At 41.7% G+C, this 16,624-nt stretch overlaps 1 protein-coding gene across 6 annotated transcripts in view; it reads left to right on the forward strand.

Moving 5' to 3' along the window:
* The window catches only part of dmd (dystrophin), a 94,379-nt gene that overhangs the window by 45,774 nt on the left and 31,981 nt on the right, over positions 1-16,624 (forward strand). For 4 of the 6 annotated variants that reach the window (XM_085905605.1, XM_085905572.1, XM_085905588.1 and 1 more), the window contains 27 exons: positions 454-646; positions 1,283-1,428; positions 2,534-2,634; positions 2,716-2,827; positions 3,142-3,255; positions 3,323-3,478; positions 3,549-3,719; positions 4,373-4,555; positions 4,942-5,073; positions 6,236-6,385; positions 8,632-8,793; positions 9,125-9,235; positions 9,304-9,477; positions 9,555-9,710; positions 10,224-10,394; positions 10,588-10,767; positions 10,885-11,007; positions 11,067-11,237; positions 11,353-11,475; positions 11,565-11,699; positions 11,932-12,084; positions 12,573-12,743; positions 13,744-13,770; positions 14,339-14,461; positions 14,549-14,721; positions 14,795-14,930; positions 16,336-16,511. In XM_085905605.1, the coding sequence (XP_085761731.1) occupies positions 454-646; positions 1,283-1,428; positions 2,534-2,634; positions 2,716-2,827; positions 3,142-3,255; positions 3,323-3,478; positions 3,549-3,719; positions 4,373-4,555; positions 4,942-5,073; positions 6,236-6,385; positions 8,632-8,793; positions 9,125-9,235; positions 9,304-9,477; positions 9,555-9,710; positions 10,224-10,394; positions 10,588-10,767; positions 10,885-11,007; positions 11,067-11,237; positions 11,353-11,475; positions 11,565-11,699; positions 11,932-12,084; positions 12,573-12,743; positions 13,744-13,770; positions 14,339-14,461; positions 14,549-14,721; positions 14,795-14,930; positions 16,336-16,511 (3,923 nt within the window). The remainder of the gene's footprint in view (positions 1-453; positions 647-1,282; positions 1,429-2,533; positions 2,635-2,715; positions 2,828-3,141; positions 3,256-3,322; positions 3,479-3,548; positions 3,720-4,372; positions 4,556-4,941; positions 5,074-6,235; positions 6,386-8,631; positions 8,794-9,124; positions 9,236-9,303; positions 9,478-9,554; positions 9,711-10,223; positions 10,395-10,587; positions 10,768-10,884; positions 11,008-11,066; positions 11,238-11,352; positions 11,476-11,564; positions 11,700-11,931; positions 12,085-12,572; positions 12,744-13,743; positions 13,771-14,338; positions 14,462-14,548; positions 14,722-14,794; positions 14,931-16,335; positions 16,512-16,624) is intronic. The other 2 variants (XM_085905580.1, XM_085905597.1) reach the window with 1 other exon arrangement.

Consider the following 16,624-nt stretch of genomic DNA (forward strand, 5'->3'; position numbering starts at 1 on the left):
TCTTTTTTTCATGCATCTATGTGTGTTAGTATTTTTCTGTGAGTATGACATGTCAGTTTCTTATTTTAATAAAATACACATTCCTTCCTTCATTCCCGTCTTTCCTTTCCTTTCCTTCCCGTCTTTCCTTTTCTTTCCTTCCCGTCTTTCCTTTCCTTTCCTTTCCTTTCCTTTTTTTCTTTCTTTGTTTTATTGTCTGTCTGTCTGTCATTTAATTCTTCCATTTCTTAGTTTAAGGTCCAGAAAAGCATCGCAGTACAATTGTCCTTTTTTTTTTTTTTTTTTTTTGCACTCCTCCAATTTCTTGCTTGGCTTCCTGCTTATTAGCATCGGGGCCTTTATTTAAACGTTTCCGTAAAAATAGATTTAACATAAAGCCAACTGAGTGGAACCCAGGAAATGAAAAGCCAATATATTTTCTGAGTAGCTAAACATTGTCTCTCTATCTTGCAGGAGGAGGTGGCCCGTCTGGCCTCTCTACAACCACAAGTGGAGCTCTTAGACAAACGTTTGAAGGAGCTGAAGGGGGAAAAAGAAGGGGAGGAGGACGCGTCGGCTTTCCTGGATGCCGACATCACCGTGTTCAAAGAACACTACCGCAAAGTTCTGGAGGATCTGAGGGCGAGAGAGAGGCAGCTGCAACTAAGTGAGACCTTTGGTTTAATGAAAATGGGTGTTAGGCCTGGCCACTCCTTTGGGAAGTGCTTCATTATTGTCTTAAGCAATTGTGTGGTCAGAGGTTTCTTGGAGTTAATCCCAAAACATGTAGGTGAGCCAAAAATATTTACTTCACATTCGCAGTTCCACGCTTCCGAAATGTAAAGGTACATTCAGTGTAAAAAGGAAATAAACATTTGAATTCTAAGCTAAAAATGAAGAAAATAAAAAAATGTAGCAGGTCCAGAGTATTTACTTCAGCAATTGTTTATTTCAAGACGGTGTCATTGTAATATTCTAACGTCACCCTTAATCTGTCAAAGAGTGACGGGTGGCAATCTCGTCCTTCGTCTACCAAGCAAAGGAAAAAGGTTTCATCAGCCTAGGCTGAATTTCAACGTACTTCCAGTCAGAGTTAGGGGATTTCAACCATTTGCTATGTGCATCACCGTTAACAAATGGAAACTGCACCATACATTCCATTATCATGTTCTCTGGCCTAAAGCTTTTGACTAAGCACACTTGAATGTCCAATATAGCAGGAAAGATTACATTTCATTTTCTAGCACACAGCAGCTTCAGCATATTTATTGTCTGACTGAACTTCTCCTTTTTGCTCTTCCAGTTTTGGAGAGCTTGCCCCCAGCTCGTTATAAGGAGACTATTTCCTCGCTGTTAGCGTGGTTACAGGAATGCGAGGCCAAACTGGCGATCCCATCCACAGCTGTTACCGAGTATCCCATTATGGAGCAGAGACTGAAGGACATGGAGGTACGGTAATACATTTCATCTTTATATATAATTAATTACAAATTGCAATGAAGGTTGTGAGATGCGACGGAAGAAAAAGCAAAATGTCATGAATGTATTCCACTTCGAGCATATTTTCTGTTGTTCGCATACCATGCAAATTTGCCTATTAATCTGCGAGGGACATGTATAATGTATTTTGAATTTGCATACATTTTTGAGGGCACACAACAGGATTAGAGTAAATACTTGACTCATCCATCTGCTGGTCCATCCATACATCCAATCATTTATTTTCTACCACAGGCACTTTAGTGCTGGGTTACATGTCACTGAACTAGCTATCTTTACTACATTTAAAACAAAATGGCCAATTTATTCACTTAACCAAACATGTATTTTTTTGGGGGGGGACAAAACCCACACAAACGTGAATTTGAGGTAAATGTTATTAATGGAATAATTTTTATCCATCAATACAGGAAAGAAATATCATGCATTTCTTTGAAAAACCCAATTGGCATTTTTATGACAACCACAAATAAGTGTTTCAACTTTAAAGGGGACATCCGATGGAATATTGATTTCTATTCCTTGTATACAAATAGTTGGGTCTCTGGAGTGTGAAATTAAACAACTCGGTGAGTCTTGCTTAGATAATATGCATAACATGTCTCCTTTAAGCGGGAATCTGTGTGAAAATTGGCAAAGGCAACTGTCTGCTCAACATGCAGCAAGCCGGCTGCCTCGCTTGTCCTGCTTTGTGTGTTTGTCTGCAACGCTGTAATTACGAGAGGCAGATGAGCGAACTCCCGGTGGAACAAAACAGTCCCTGGTAATGATGACAATATCTGCTGTCTACACACCACTCTAAACTCCTAACAAATATCAACATGTTCACAGTTGGATTTGCAAAAGGGTAAACAATGTCTAGTCAATTTCGACAAAGTTTGTGGTTAATTTCCATTGGAAGCTAAGATAGAAATATTCCAAAACTTAATATTCAGGGCACTAGATTTATGTATATTCAAGCGTAAGTATAATGATTTTATTATTTCATCGGATATACCCATGGAATATAATAGCTCTCTGGATCTAGTTGTAATACTGCTTCTAACTTCTCCAGGCGCTCCAGGTAGCGCTGACTAGTCACCAAGGCCAAGTAGACTACCTAACATCTGCTGTGGAGCAAGTCTTCCAGAAAGCTCCACCTGAAATCTGTCAGAAGTAAGAGTTTCTCAGAAGAAACCAAATTGACTTCAAATACAACCAAATCCTAAAAACCCTCTTTTCAATTATTTTTTTTAGGTATCGCACTGAAATAGACAACATCATGTCACGCTGGAGACGACTCGGCACCACGATGACAGATAACATCAAGACAATCAAAGAGCTTATGGCCAAACTCATGCAGTTTGAGGTGAGACTGCAACACACACTCAAGAAGCTCTGGAATGTATCGCAAGCTCGCAGTTGAATGCAAAACTGCACTAGTTGACATCAATCTGCTACTAGTGATGTTGTGCCACTAGTAAAAGGACAAGGGTGCACTACACTAGTAAAATGTTACTGGGGACTGTCGTTGACGTTTGCACACTGCTAATGCTACGACTGAAGGCCTAGATGGGAAGTAGTGGAATTCTATATATCTTCTGTAATTCTATCACGGGCTCGATACCATCAGTTCATTACGGCTCCATTGCCCTTTACACCTAACAAAGCTTTTCCCATTAGAATGATGTGAAGACGTTAAAGAAGTGGATGGCAGATGTGGATGTCTTCCTGAATGAGGAATGGCCAGCGCTCGGAGACTCTGAAGCACTGGAGAAACAGCTGGAACAATGCACAGTGAGAAGAATCCTATTGCCCTTTGTGAGTTAATCCTCTGAAATGCTGACCCAAACTGATTGAGCAGGCCTTGGTGAACGACATCCACACCATCCAGCCAAGTGTCAACGGGATCAACGAGGTGGGCCTGCAGCTAAAGAAGGAGGCGGAGCCCCCTTTTGCCGTTCACATTCAGAAAGAACTGGACGACCTGAACGCCCAGTGGGAGAACGTTTGTAAACAGGTGGGTAGATTTGTCCCTCTCAGGCCGATTCAACTTCCCGCTGTCTTCATGTGATGTTTTCTCCGTTCAGGCTTATGCTAAGAAGTCAGCTCTGAAAGGTGGCTTGGATAAAACCATGGCTCTGAGGAAGGAGATGCAGGAGATGCAGGAATGGATTAACCAGGCAGAGGAAGACTACCTGGAGAGAGACTTCACTTACAAAACACCTGAAGAACTACGCAAAGCTGTAGAAGAGCTCAAGGTCTGTAATGAGTCTTCAAAATATATCTTTCCGAGTTATAATATACAGTGGGCCCTTGCATATTTGGACTTGAGCAGTTGCAAATTTGCTTTATTTTGGAGAAAGAAAATGAATATTTGCAATTTTATGTACCATGGAGAACAAAAGCCAAAATACTATAGGCCCGGTTTTGTTTTTTTGTTTTTGTAAATGAGTCAGTAATGTCTCATATGCCTCCATTAATTGATTTTGGCATTATCAAAAGCTGTCCACAGCTCTCAGTCTTTCATGGACCCTTTGGCCCTCAATTTTCCAACTGCATCGTTTTACTTAACATAATGTAGTGTACTTGTGATGTGGATTGTTGGCAGTTTTAGTGCTGCACCACTCCCACTGGATTCCCATTCAGCCCTTCTCCTTTCTCGAAAGAGTTGAAAATGGAATTTCCCCGCGTTTTGTAATCTTGTGACTTCTCATTTCTTCTCCTCGTGCTCCTTTTATTATAAAGCATCCCATTCCTCCTTTAGGGGTGTGTGGGCGAGACTAGTGCGGCGCACAAGGCTTTGTCAAGTGTGATGTGTTTGATGGTTCTTCCTTCCCTCTTAGGCTTACCCCATCTTCTTCCTCTCCTCCACCATATATATATATCCCCCATGTTGCTTCTTCTCCACCAGAGAGCCCAGGAAGAAGTCCACTCCAAAGAGCTCAAGGTCAAACTCTTGACTGACAGTGTGAATAGTTTCATCGCCAAGGCGCCGCCCACTGCTCATGATGCGCTGCGCTCTGAGCTAGATGTGCTGAAGGTCAACTACCAGCGCCTGTGCAGCCGCCTGGATGGAAAATGCAAAACTCTGGAGGTGATGTTCATTTTTAACTGTTCACAGCAAAAGTGAGTAAAGATGTGGCCGGTTGTTTGTTAGTGGTTCTTGTAGTTGAAAAAGGAAAACAATATTTTTGAAAAGATCTATTAAAATGTATTGGACATAAGAGGTGAGGGAAAATTGTACACCCATGAATTAAAAACCTATTGCTCAATGGCACTACCGCCAATTGTGGCAGCAAGTAGAATATATAAAAAACCAGGAAACAAACATTTCATGACAGGTGCTTATCAGTGAGGTGGAGATGAAAGAGAAGATATTTTAATTACGACCCCATTTTCTACCAACATATTTTTCATTCATACTTTTTTCCAGAAATGAATGTATAAGGTATTTCTAATTATGGCTGGTGCATGATGCAGGAGGTTTGGGCGTGTTGGTGCGAGTTGCTGTCCTACCTGGAGCAGGAGAATGCCTTCCTGGATCAACTGGAGCAAAAACTTGATGAAACTGAGAACCTCCAAGGAGGAGCAGAGCTGCAGGAGGCATTAGATGTGAGTATGAGCATAAAAACAACAACATCCTCCTTAGCTTAAGCAAGAGTAAGAATTGCATTGCACAACAATGACCGGAGACAATAGAGAAATAATTTTGGGAGAAAAGTGTTTGTATTTTATTGTCTTTATTATAAGAGCAAAGCCAAAAATTAAAAATAAATAAATAAGCTTCTGTATAATTGGATCCCACTAGGTCTCTTGCCAAAGTGAGATATAGCTCTGGCTCCCAAGCAACAATTTATATGGTCTGAAATAAAGTCAGAACAGTTACACTCCTGTTGCCTGTGCATGTAATGTGAAGGCCAGCGTTTTGTTGTTTTGAAGTGAAGTGGATCCTATTCAGTTTACATGTGTCACACAGGTTATGTGCATCATTTCACACCCACGCTTGCGCTGTCAAAACAATCACTCTAAAAGCTACATTATATGTAGTATAACAATGTAGACGCTCAAGTATTTCATCTCATAAACCTTGACATTAGAATAGATGAATAATGAAAAAAATCCTTAAGTGAAAAATCAAAGCAATGGGTAGAAAAATAAGTGGCACCCAAGTACACTAAGCAAAGTATATATTTGCTGTATTAAAAAATAATAATGCAAAAAATACTATTAAAGATGATTTGTTTTGTGCTGATTCCAATTTTCATAGTATTACTACCTCTAATAATAATAATAATCCTAATGATACAGTACATGTAATTTATTTAGTTATATTCATGAATTAAGGGTTAGGTTTAGCAAGACATTTTTTTTTCTGAAACGTCAAAGCTACAAATTACAACTTTATATAAAATCCATATTGTGCAAGTAGGTTTACAAGTCAAACTTAAAATAAGGCAAATATCTCAAAAGGTCAGTGCTAGAAAAAAATGATTTGGAAGTCAGTATCAAAAATATATTAAGAGACACATACAGTTATTTTTTATCAGAATTAGCCATTGACCATTGTACTCATACGATTAAATGAATATCTCTGACAGTGGAGGTCCTTAGACAGAGCAGGTGAAGTACCTAATAAAATGTATCGCCAGTGTAATCACATCGTAATACACAATGGAATCATTGATAAAGTTCTGGAACGGCAAATGATAGACGTGACATTCCAAATAGTCTCAAGGCACACACTGCATGAATGCTAATTGAATGACTTTAACAGGGACTGGAGGTGCTCCTGCAACACCCTGAGCACAACAGAAACCAGATTCGTGAGCTGGCCCAGACTCTGATGGACGGTGGTGTTTTGGATGAGCTGATTCAGCAAAAATTTGACGCCTTCAACACACGATGGGATGAGCTCATGGCGAGGGTGAGACATGATGACTTTGCACTTTATCCATTTCAGTCAGGGGTGTCAAACTTTACAAGCCACATCCTAGTCACGGTTGCAGTAACACCTAGTCTTCTAAAACTTGCTGGGGAAAAACGTTGACTTTTCAGCAAATGAAGGATGTCGTCGAAAAGTAGATCAGTAAAACACCAATTATGGCATCTGTTATTGCGTCGGCGCCATCTGAAGGGCCTGGGAGTTTGTACTGCATTAGTAATTTACAAATGGCTAGCCATGGCATCTGCTTCCCTTACTCACTGACTCACTCACTTTGTTACCAACTCCCTTCCTCCTTTTCTTGAACCTTCCTTCTGGCCACTGCATTTGTCCCTCATGGCAGATTCTAGTCACACGTTTAAATACACACCGAGACACACATAGTCAAACCCCGCCGGGTTGCTTCACAATAGCACCAGATTGATGTTCTCCTTGCAGCCTGATAAGCTTCACTTTGTTTGTCAACCCATTTGAGACGTTTGTATGTGCGCTTTTGTCACGTTCTCGTATTTCTGTGTGTATTTTCTGGGGTGTGCGTGTATCTAGACACTCATGAGAGGAGAGCTGTCATCTCAGAGCCGCTGTTGTCCCTCATCAGTGAAGGCATCTCTTTTAATTAATTTGAAGTGAAATTTATAAATGTTGATAGGGAAGAATCTTGGCATGACAAAACGATTATATGTGAATACAGTACATGATATTTTTTACTCGGTTCTGATTAGAAATCTTTTTGTTGGTTTCGCCCTTTAAAATATAATAATCATGTTTTTTGCTCTGTTCTGTGTAAAATTGAATATATAATTCTTAGTGGGGTTTTTTCATAAGTTGGCTATTTAATAAGCTTCTAGCTTCATGTACTTTGACATTACTCACATGATCCTATCTTGTCAATAATCATACTTTGTTTTGATTGACATTGTCAGAGAGGAAAGAGAAACGATTTAGCCTTAACCAATTAAAAATATGTTCAGGGGTTCACTATACAATAATTAACACATTGTTAAAGCTATCGAATAAAATGGAATGAAAAGCCAATGCAATGACATTAATACAATGAATGATAGCTCTTTTTTTTCCTTTTAACATTTCTGATCCAGAGAAAGATACAAGCATTGCAAGTGCAAATAGCATCTCTTGCCAAGGTCCAGAATAATGGCTGACGCGGTAGGATAAGTATATAATCCCATTATACCGAGGTCCCCAATTTAAAACCCCTGCACAAATAAACCAGTCCTTACATACTCTAAAATATCCCGCAAGTTGTTCACAATACAACCATGTTTGTGAAATCAAAAAGTGCTTATTGGCAGTTGTGCATCAACACATGAGCCGCTTAAGTGAGAGCGTGAAGCAGCAGCGCACCGCCGCGGGGGGATGTTTGTTATCTGTGTTTGTGTGAATATTTCATATCGCACAAGTTCTCATTTCATTTATTAGAAACTGAAAGCCCACTGGTCAAATAAATGTGTGCATGTGGGGAGGGGGGGTGGAGGCTGAGTGCTTGCTATACTTGGTGATGATCCTTCTGTATGGGATTAGCATGCATACAGTTTGCCTGGCCGGGCGGGGAACACATGACTTTAAACGGGTTTATGATGTAAGTGATCAGACTCTGCTAATCGCCTAAGCAATCGCTCGGGAAGGGAAGGTGATTCTTGTCAATGGTAACGTTCGGATGAGAGAGATGCCTCGGAGTCCATGCGGCGGGAGGGCGCACACCGTGCGTGGGAGCCTGCAGGCGGTGGGTTGTGTTTGCTTTGGTCATGTGTGTCTGTTCCTTTATCGCAAAAATGACTCAGAATAGCTTTTATGCCTTTAGAAGTTGTGAACGTCAGTCTCGAATTCAAATAATAACTTTTAAAGGCCGTGCTGGCTTGTCAAAAAAAGGGGATAGCAGATTTGTTGTTGCCATGCATCACTCACTTTTTTTTTTTTTTAGTCGACAGTATCTTTGGAGCAGCCTGAACATCTTATGTTGTGTTTACGTGCAGGGATGAATGTTTACAACTTTGGGAGGTGCCAAGTAACTGACCATGCAAATGTTGTTCGTTGCTGATATACAATAAAAAAAAAAAAAATAGAGGTTATGGTATTTGGCTTTGGGTTGGAATGTCAGTGTATTTGGACAAAACAAGATTCACCCTATATTTTAATGTGAGAGTAAGTGACATGATAGCATTATATTTTACAATCTTTTCATGGGACAATTCAACTGCTATTTTATCCAGGCGTCCCTCAGGCAAAAGGAGCTGGCCAAGAACCTCCAGTGGGCCCAAGAGAATGACAAGACGCTCAAGTCCATCCAGGAGTCGCTGGCCAACACTGACCGCCACTTGAGGGCATACTTGGCTGACAACATTGATGCTAACCAGATACCACAGGAGGCTCAGGTAGCCAGTTGCCATCAATTCAATGACCTGAATATTTATGAGCATTTACTGTGGATATCTGACTTTTGTCATGTTATTCACGCAACATTGAAGAACCCAGTGTGAAATGCATCTTAACAATTACTGGTCATGGAAAACAGTAAATTTATACAATACAATTTTATTTATATCGCGCTTGTAAGTGCTACTGTCAAATTTATACTTGATACAGTGGCTCCATTTCTTGCTACTCTGTACTGACCTCTCATGGTCCAAACAGGGAGAAACAACTCTAGTGAAGAATCTCATCTCAAATCTTAATTCTAAAATGCTGTCACTTTGTACTCTGCAGAAGATCCAGTCAGATTTGAGTGGCTATGATGCATCCTTGGAGGAGATGAGGAGGAAGAATCAGGAAAAAGACCCGTCCCAGAGGATGACTGGACAGATAGACCTTACACAGGTGCCACTTTTAAACACACACTCGCACACAAACGGCAAAAGTATTCATACACTGTATTTCCAAACTAGAAAATGCTGACAGACGTCTGGACGAGGTTCCGCCTCTTCCAGAAGCCGGCCAACTTTGAAGCTCGCCTGGCCGAGTGCGAACGAGTGCTAGCCGGTGTCAAAGGTCAGATGGGGATGCTGGACATTCGCAGTGTAGAGCAGGACGTGGTGCAGTCTCAACTGGAGCAGTGCATGGTGCGTGTTTAAGCTCACGGTGGGATCACCTGACGGACAAAAGACGATGACGTCCCCTTCTGTTCTGCGGTTTGTAGAAGTTGTACAAGGTGCTGAGCGAGGTGAAAGGCGAAGTGGAGACGGTGATCAAAACAGGCAGGCAGATCGTGCAGAGGCAACAGACTGAGCATCCCAAAGAGCTGGACGAGCGTGTGACAGCACTCAAACTGCTCTACAACCAGCTTGGAGCACAGGTGGGATCACACACACTTACTAGATTTTGTAGTCGCCACATAATCTTCACGGGAATAGTGACAGATGTTGCAGTCCAACCAAAATTAGTCCTGGGTTTTTGTAAAAAAAAAAAAAAAAAACACTGTCACTGTAAAACCTTTCCTAAGAGCACTTTCATTAAATTTTACCCGTGTATATTATTAAGGCTTTATTCATCGTTAGCATAAAAGCTGATTGTCAGTAAGTGTCCCAAAATGTCACAAATGACAAATTAAAACTCAAGAACAGAGTTAATCCTTTGATGTTTAACTTTAATAGCACTTTAAAAGGATACTTTTCTTAAGAATGTCTAACAATTATGGAAATTCTTGTGGCCATCAAAGTTTGTTTTTTGGCAAAGATTTTTATTTATGGTTGCTTAAGTGCTACACATTTAATGAATCTGAATCAGAGGAATTTAGATCACTTTGATCCACAATTGCATTGGTAGAAATTCTTCTCATTCAGTATTCTGTCATTTTTCTTTTGCACAGATAACAGAGAGTAAACTGGAGCTAGAGAAGAGTCTGAAGCTGTCCAGGAAGCTTCGCAAGGAGCTCAATGGGCTGACAGAGTGGCTCGCCGCCACTGATGCCGAACTGACCAGGCGCTCTGCTGTCGACGGTATGCCCAGTGACCTTGAGGCTGAAGTGGCGTGGGCACAGGTACATTTGTTACAGAAAGAATATTAGCACATTTTGACACTATGTCTGTCACATAGAGTATTTCCTTGACCTACAATATGAATTGTAATTCAAACACAATTGACAAAATGTGCTTTTATTGTTTTCAATTTCAAAGCGCATTGTAATATCAATTACTCATGCATGTACTTGACTCAATTTATTTTCCATCTAGTCCATCCATGGTGAGACAGAGAAGCGTCAGCCACAGCTGCAGGCCGTGGTGGAGCTGGCCGAAGCCCTAAAAGTCGTTCTTCGGGTCCACGGGAGCCTGGTAGACGACAAAGTCAGCCTGCTGCACTGCAACTGGATCGCTGTCACATCCCGAGCGGAGGAATGGCTAAACTTGCTGCTGGTGGGACTGCACGTCAAATATCCGTTTTTCATTTAAGACCGGCTTATTTTTCTCGTCACAGTAAAAATTACACAAGTCATCCTGAAAATAGCAAAAAGTCTGTCACCTTGTCTTCAGGCCTACCAGGAGCAGATGAGGAAGTTAGATGGACAGATTGAGGACGTAAACGGATGGATAGACGGAGCGAATCAAAAAATGGATGAGATCGACAACCAGGGACCTAATGATGCTACGCTAAGGGTGGGTATATTTTTGCCCATTATACGTCAGCAATTTTGGATATACTATGTCCTGGACAGGTACTGCGTGCGGAGCTGGAGCTGACGAGGAAAAAGATGGAGGAAGTGAAAAGTTTGGCACAAGAGCTGATGACAACCAGAGGGGAGAATTGTCAGGCCCAAGTGGGGCCTAAAGTGGAGCTTTTGACCCAGAGGTTTGACACGGTTGCGCAACGCATCGCCTCCGGACAGGTGGGACGTAACAACAATCAGCAATAATCCCCCTAAGAACTTGTTTTGTTATATTTATGGCAGCTTCATTGTGTGGTGTGCTGACAAAATCTTTCCCGACAAAAACCTATTTCAGACGGCAGCATCAGCCAAAGAATTGGAGCAGTACCACCGTGAAGCTCAAATCTGGTTGGATCTCCTGGAGGAAGAAGCAAAGCAAGGGGAAAACCTCAAGGAAGAGGACTTCCAGGAAGACAAGGTCACTGAAATAGGGAGAACCGCTGTATCATCTTTGCCACATTTTAACTTCTAAAGAGTTCATTACACGTGTGTGTCCGGGGGCTGCAGGACTGTGAGGAAGGTGCGGTGAAGGACTTATTATTGAGAGGAGAGAATCTGCAAAAGAGAGCCCCGGATCAGGACAAGAGAGAACAGATAAGACTGAAACAAAAGCAGCTCGGCAACAAGTACAACACTGTCAAGGTAACAGGCACAGCGAATTAGAAAAATTGCTCTCGTGCACAGTAAGATGAGATTGAAATCGTATCGAAGAGTTAGGGGATCTAATTTTTGCGGTACATCCTTGCTTTTTTTGCAAAACAATCCAAAGTTGGGTCACACTGACCCAATTTCCCGGGTCGTCCACATTTAACCCAGCAGTTTAAGGATGTAAATACAGTCTATGTGAGTCTTTGAGCCATGTGTACACGTGCAGGACCTTCGCGTGCTCAGGAACAGGAAGGCGCTCGCCATCGCTCCCCAGTGGTACCAGTACCGAAGGAAGTCACATGACCTGCTGGCCTGGCTGGACGACATCCAGCGAAGTGTCGACCAGCTGCCCGACCCTCCTGAGTGCGAGAGGGTCAAGGTGACAATACACGCACACGCACGCACACACACACACACACACACACACACACACACACACACACACACACACACACACACATGCACACACGCATTGCTCAATTCTCTTGCTTTATTTTGTTTCTTGGTAGCCCCCTCCTCGCCCCTCCACACTGTTCTCCACTCCCCCTCCTGACTCTACATGTTTGTCTTTCACTTTCAGATGATCACTATGACATTTCGCTAAGTGGACATCAGCCTTGCCTGTCATTGTCGTCACCGAAATTCCTCACTGCTCTCGTTTATTTTTGACCGCATGCTTTTTCTTGTCCCATTCCCTACCCACACAAACACATTCCAGTGATTGTATTCATCATCAATGCTAATAAAGTCTCAAGAATTGTCCCGGCCGTACTTGTCTTACTATGCTTCCCCGTACAAGTCGCTGACTGCTCCTCCCACAATAAATCAATAAATCAATGACGCCCTTGGTTGGTTTTCGCCCACTAGGAAATTGTCTCACAGATGTCCCAGAAGAAGGAGGCGCTTAAGGAGTTGCAGGGCTTAGCCAATCAGCTCTCAGAGGCTGGAGCCGCCAGTCTCGTGGAGCCTCGGCAGCTCCAGCTCAACACACGCTGGGCTGAGGTGGAGAGCAAGCTCAAACCCTTTCAAAGACAATGTGTGAGTTCCAGTAGGCCCCACCACTCTTACTGTATGCTAACAGAAAAATTGAAACGCCATACTAACGCAAGTTTCCTACTGCACTGTGTGAGTAGCTAACTATTACTAACACTTGCCATCCGTGCACTCAAATGTCCCATTTTAAAGCCCTGGTGCCAAAATGTTTACATCCGTGGGAATTGCAGATATATTTAAATGACCCAAATAGAATGTAGTTGTATTTACACCTGTTTAAAAAAAACAGGACACGCTCCTGTGATTGAATGAATCGGTCTACCAACGAGCTCCATGGCTGGGTCATGTTAACCTGTAAAAGTTAATATAGTATGATTTATAATATAGGCTGTGTTAGGCAAGTAAAATAAATTGTCAGATATCACTGGTGTTAGACGTAATCTTCAAATCTCCGCAATTATCGCTTTTCAGGAGACCCTAAAAATGTCATATCTAGCAACCATTAACATTGCATTGGGAAAGAGTGCAATATTGGTGAATCATAAACAATAACACAAACACGTGGATTGATGAGCAAGAGTAAAAAAAATTGCAAATTATGAGATGAGGTTTCGGCCCAATGCAAAAGCTGTGCTCATCTTAAAATTCAAAACGATGCTACACCGCCACCTACAGGGATCTATTATATCATGACAGTAGTTTACAAATCCTAATTTTACAGACAAGCTGTATGAAACCCTTTTTCACACCTACCAGTTGAAAATTGGCTAATGGAACTAAGTGGTTGGATTCCAGTTGATAACGACGAACATCTATGGCAGTGAATGAAAGTTAATGCTTCTACATAGTTGACCCTCGATTGCTATTTTCTACCATTATTAATCATGAGTTATTTTAGTCATAACCTTGGTCAAATTCTAATGGCAGTTCCTGTTTGAGTCTCTTCATCAAGTGTAAAATGTTACTTTGAAGAAAAATCCCGCTTGAATCTCATTGGTTTCTTTGTGTGGTTCTGTCTCACCGCATGCCAACCAACATTCCGCAGTCTGCCGCTGTGCCAATCACTGACGACGTATGTACCCTTTCATCTAACCATGTGCATCCCACCCACATACATCTGATTTGTTTGATCTGAGAACATATTGCATGTTGTCAGATAAAATGTACGACACTTGTCTTTAACTAACTTCTCACTGGTCAGTATACCTCGTGTTGTGTTAGTGTTAAGTAGCTCTTATGTTGGGGATGAACGTGGAGATGTGGATCTTGTCCGAGTATGAAGGGTCATTGTGAAAACGAAGGAACTTGAGTATCTTTTGTCAGTGTCATTGTCAGTGAGCCCAGACTCTTCTCACCTAAGAGGGATGCACTTGAGAACGAAATTGCCAACATTATCTCCACTCACACGCCCTTTGGCCTAAATGTGTTGATAGTAGTAATCTGGGATTTTGGAAATCTTTGTTGTATATAGTTCAGAAAGGTCATTCAACTGCATGAATAATTCTGTGTAGAAATTTGTGTTCTAGAAGAATAGATTTTTTTTTTTTTTAAATCAGCTCCATATTTGTGGGACACATGCTCAACTCCAGACTTGTTAATATGGTGCATGCTCATTTGTGTGTGTTTACGTGCATATACAGGATTACCTGGCAGAGCTGCAGGCGCTGTTACGTTCCGTGGCCGAGGCAGACTTCAAACTGAACTCCCCAGAATACTGGCCTGCAGCTTATTATAATTTACCTCAGCAGGAGCACTGCCTAAAGGTAAGTGCCACTTTGCTGGCTCACCAACAAACCTGGGAAACATAATTTAAAAAAAGTAGATTATAACCTCTAGCTATGCTCATACAGGAAGTGAAGGCAATCATTGACAAACTGCGTGGTCCAGTGGAGGTGGCGCTGTCTCGCAGACAGGAAGCGGCATCCGGTGCCCGACCTATGCAGGGCCAGCGGATCCACGAAAGTGCCACCCTTCTTGGAACCAACTGGGACAAACTGAATAAGCTGCACAAAGACCGGCTCATGTAAGCAAGAAGAAACGCGAGGGAGATGGACGAAAACTGAATGCTGTGTGTGTGTGTGTTACTGCACTTGAAGGCGCTGGCAGGAATGCAACAGCAAGTGGCAGAAGTTTGTAGCAGACCAGAGGGAGCTTGAAGAATGGCTCCATGAGGCTGAGGGTGCACTCAAGATGGCCGAGAGCGAGCCAGCAGCACAAAGGCAGCACCTCAAGGTATCACATACACGATACACTATATATTTCGGACAGATATTTGATCTGGAATACTTAATACTTCAAACGCTCATTCCGTATTGATACCTGGCACAAAGGTTTTGTGTGGTACGATTACCACTAATGCTACACTGGCTCTCTCTTGTGGCATGCAAAAGTATCACTGCCAATTCCCTTGCATTCTAATTACTTTTAATTCTAAATTCAACACATTTGCAATGCATCTTTATGGAATGCTTGTTTTTAAACATTTGTTTCGGTACACTTCCCATGTGAAATATATTTGAATTAAATCATTATTTAGGCCCTGTTTTTATTTTCCCAATATTTAGGCACCGTGATCATGTTCATTGGCTTACAATAATGTAAAATATACTTTTTAGGAATTCAGTCTGACTTGTTTTTACACTGTGCCACTATATTATGTTCTTCACAATGATGGTTGTTGTAGAGCTGAGGTTTTTTTTTTTTTGAGGTGGTACTTAATGGAAATAAGTTTGAGAACAGCATACAATAAAACATGCTTTTAATTTACTGAAGACAAAAATGAAAGGAGGGAAATGAGGGATATGCTATAATTTAAAAAATGGAATTGTGAAAACCTTAAATTGGAATCACAACTACCCTGTTTATTTTAAATAATACCCAACATAAAATAGCCAAGATGATAAAGTGCGACCACTACTTGGCAAAATTTGCAGCCCAAACTGTCAAGGAAGGTTATCCTCTAACAAAGTTAGAAACCATAAAGATTCTGAATGATAGCCAGCACAAGTTGGCCAAGGTAGCTGAAGTCGCTGATCAAAAGAAACGTGTCCAGTCCACTTTGTGGGCGTCTGTGATCAGCTCTCAGGTTGCTTATGCGCAGAAAGTGATGCATCGGAGACCATCTGCTAGTTGATGCCCAATCTGCCCCCCAACCTCTTCGAATGCATTGACTGCATATTTATTTTTAAAGCTCTCCACAGATCTTTTGTCAACTTCTGGATTTAAAGCAACAGCAATGTTCGGCGTGAGACCAACTAGCTCTTGATTTAGTCCTACTGCCCTATTTAGGTTTATGCACACAGCAAGATCTTAACCGCTCTCGCTAACAGATAATCTACTAACCGGGAGCAGCCAAATTGCATCTGGTGCAAATTTGAAATGCTAGCAACAAAAACTATCCCAAAAAACAATGCAATTTGGGAGCTTCTGTATGATTTAAGAAGGAATCGTGTCATATGATAAAATTACTGTGCATCTGAGTCATTTCAGCGCATTGTGATGATAGGTGCTGACTTCTCCTACTTTTCAACACCATATTACGATCGTGTGTGAACATGCAATTTAATGCCTGTTATTTTAATTTCAAGTCATTTGAGAGCAATATAGAAAATATAAAATTGTGTTTGTGCTTTTACAGGATCTGACAGAAGCCATACCACTGCAGAAAGTGGTGTTGAACCAAGTGACCTCTGCAGGCGAGGACATCAGCCGGATGAGTACACCAGATGATGTCTCCCGCCTCCGAGCACAACTCAAATTCCTAAATGCTCGTTGGGCACATGTTTGCGAGCAGCTCAACGAGCGCAAGAGAAGGTGCGTGCGTGTATGCGTGTGTGTTTGAAGGCAACCATTTTTGGAGAACCGCAAAACTTCAATTTGTCGGGATTTGATTTGATTGTCTCTGTCAACATGCATTCTTCTACAGC

Source organism: Syngnathus leptorhynchus, chromosome 1 (genome assembly GCF_054491065.1).
Source record: "Syngnathus leptorhynchus isolate UIUO chromosome 1, UIUO_Slep, whole genome shotgun sequence".
Lineage (NCBI taxonomy): Eukaryota > Metazoa > Chordata > Actinopteri > Syngnathiformes > Syngnathidae > Syngnathus > Syngnathus leptorhynchus.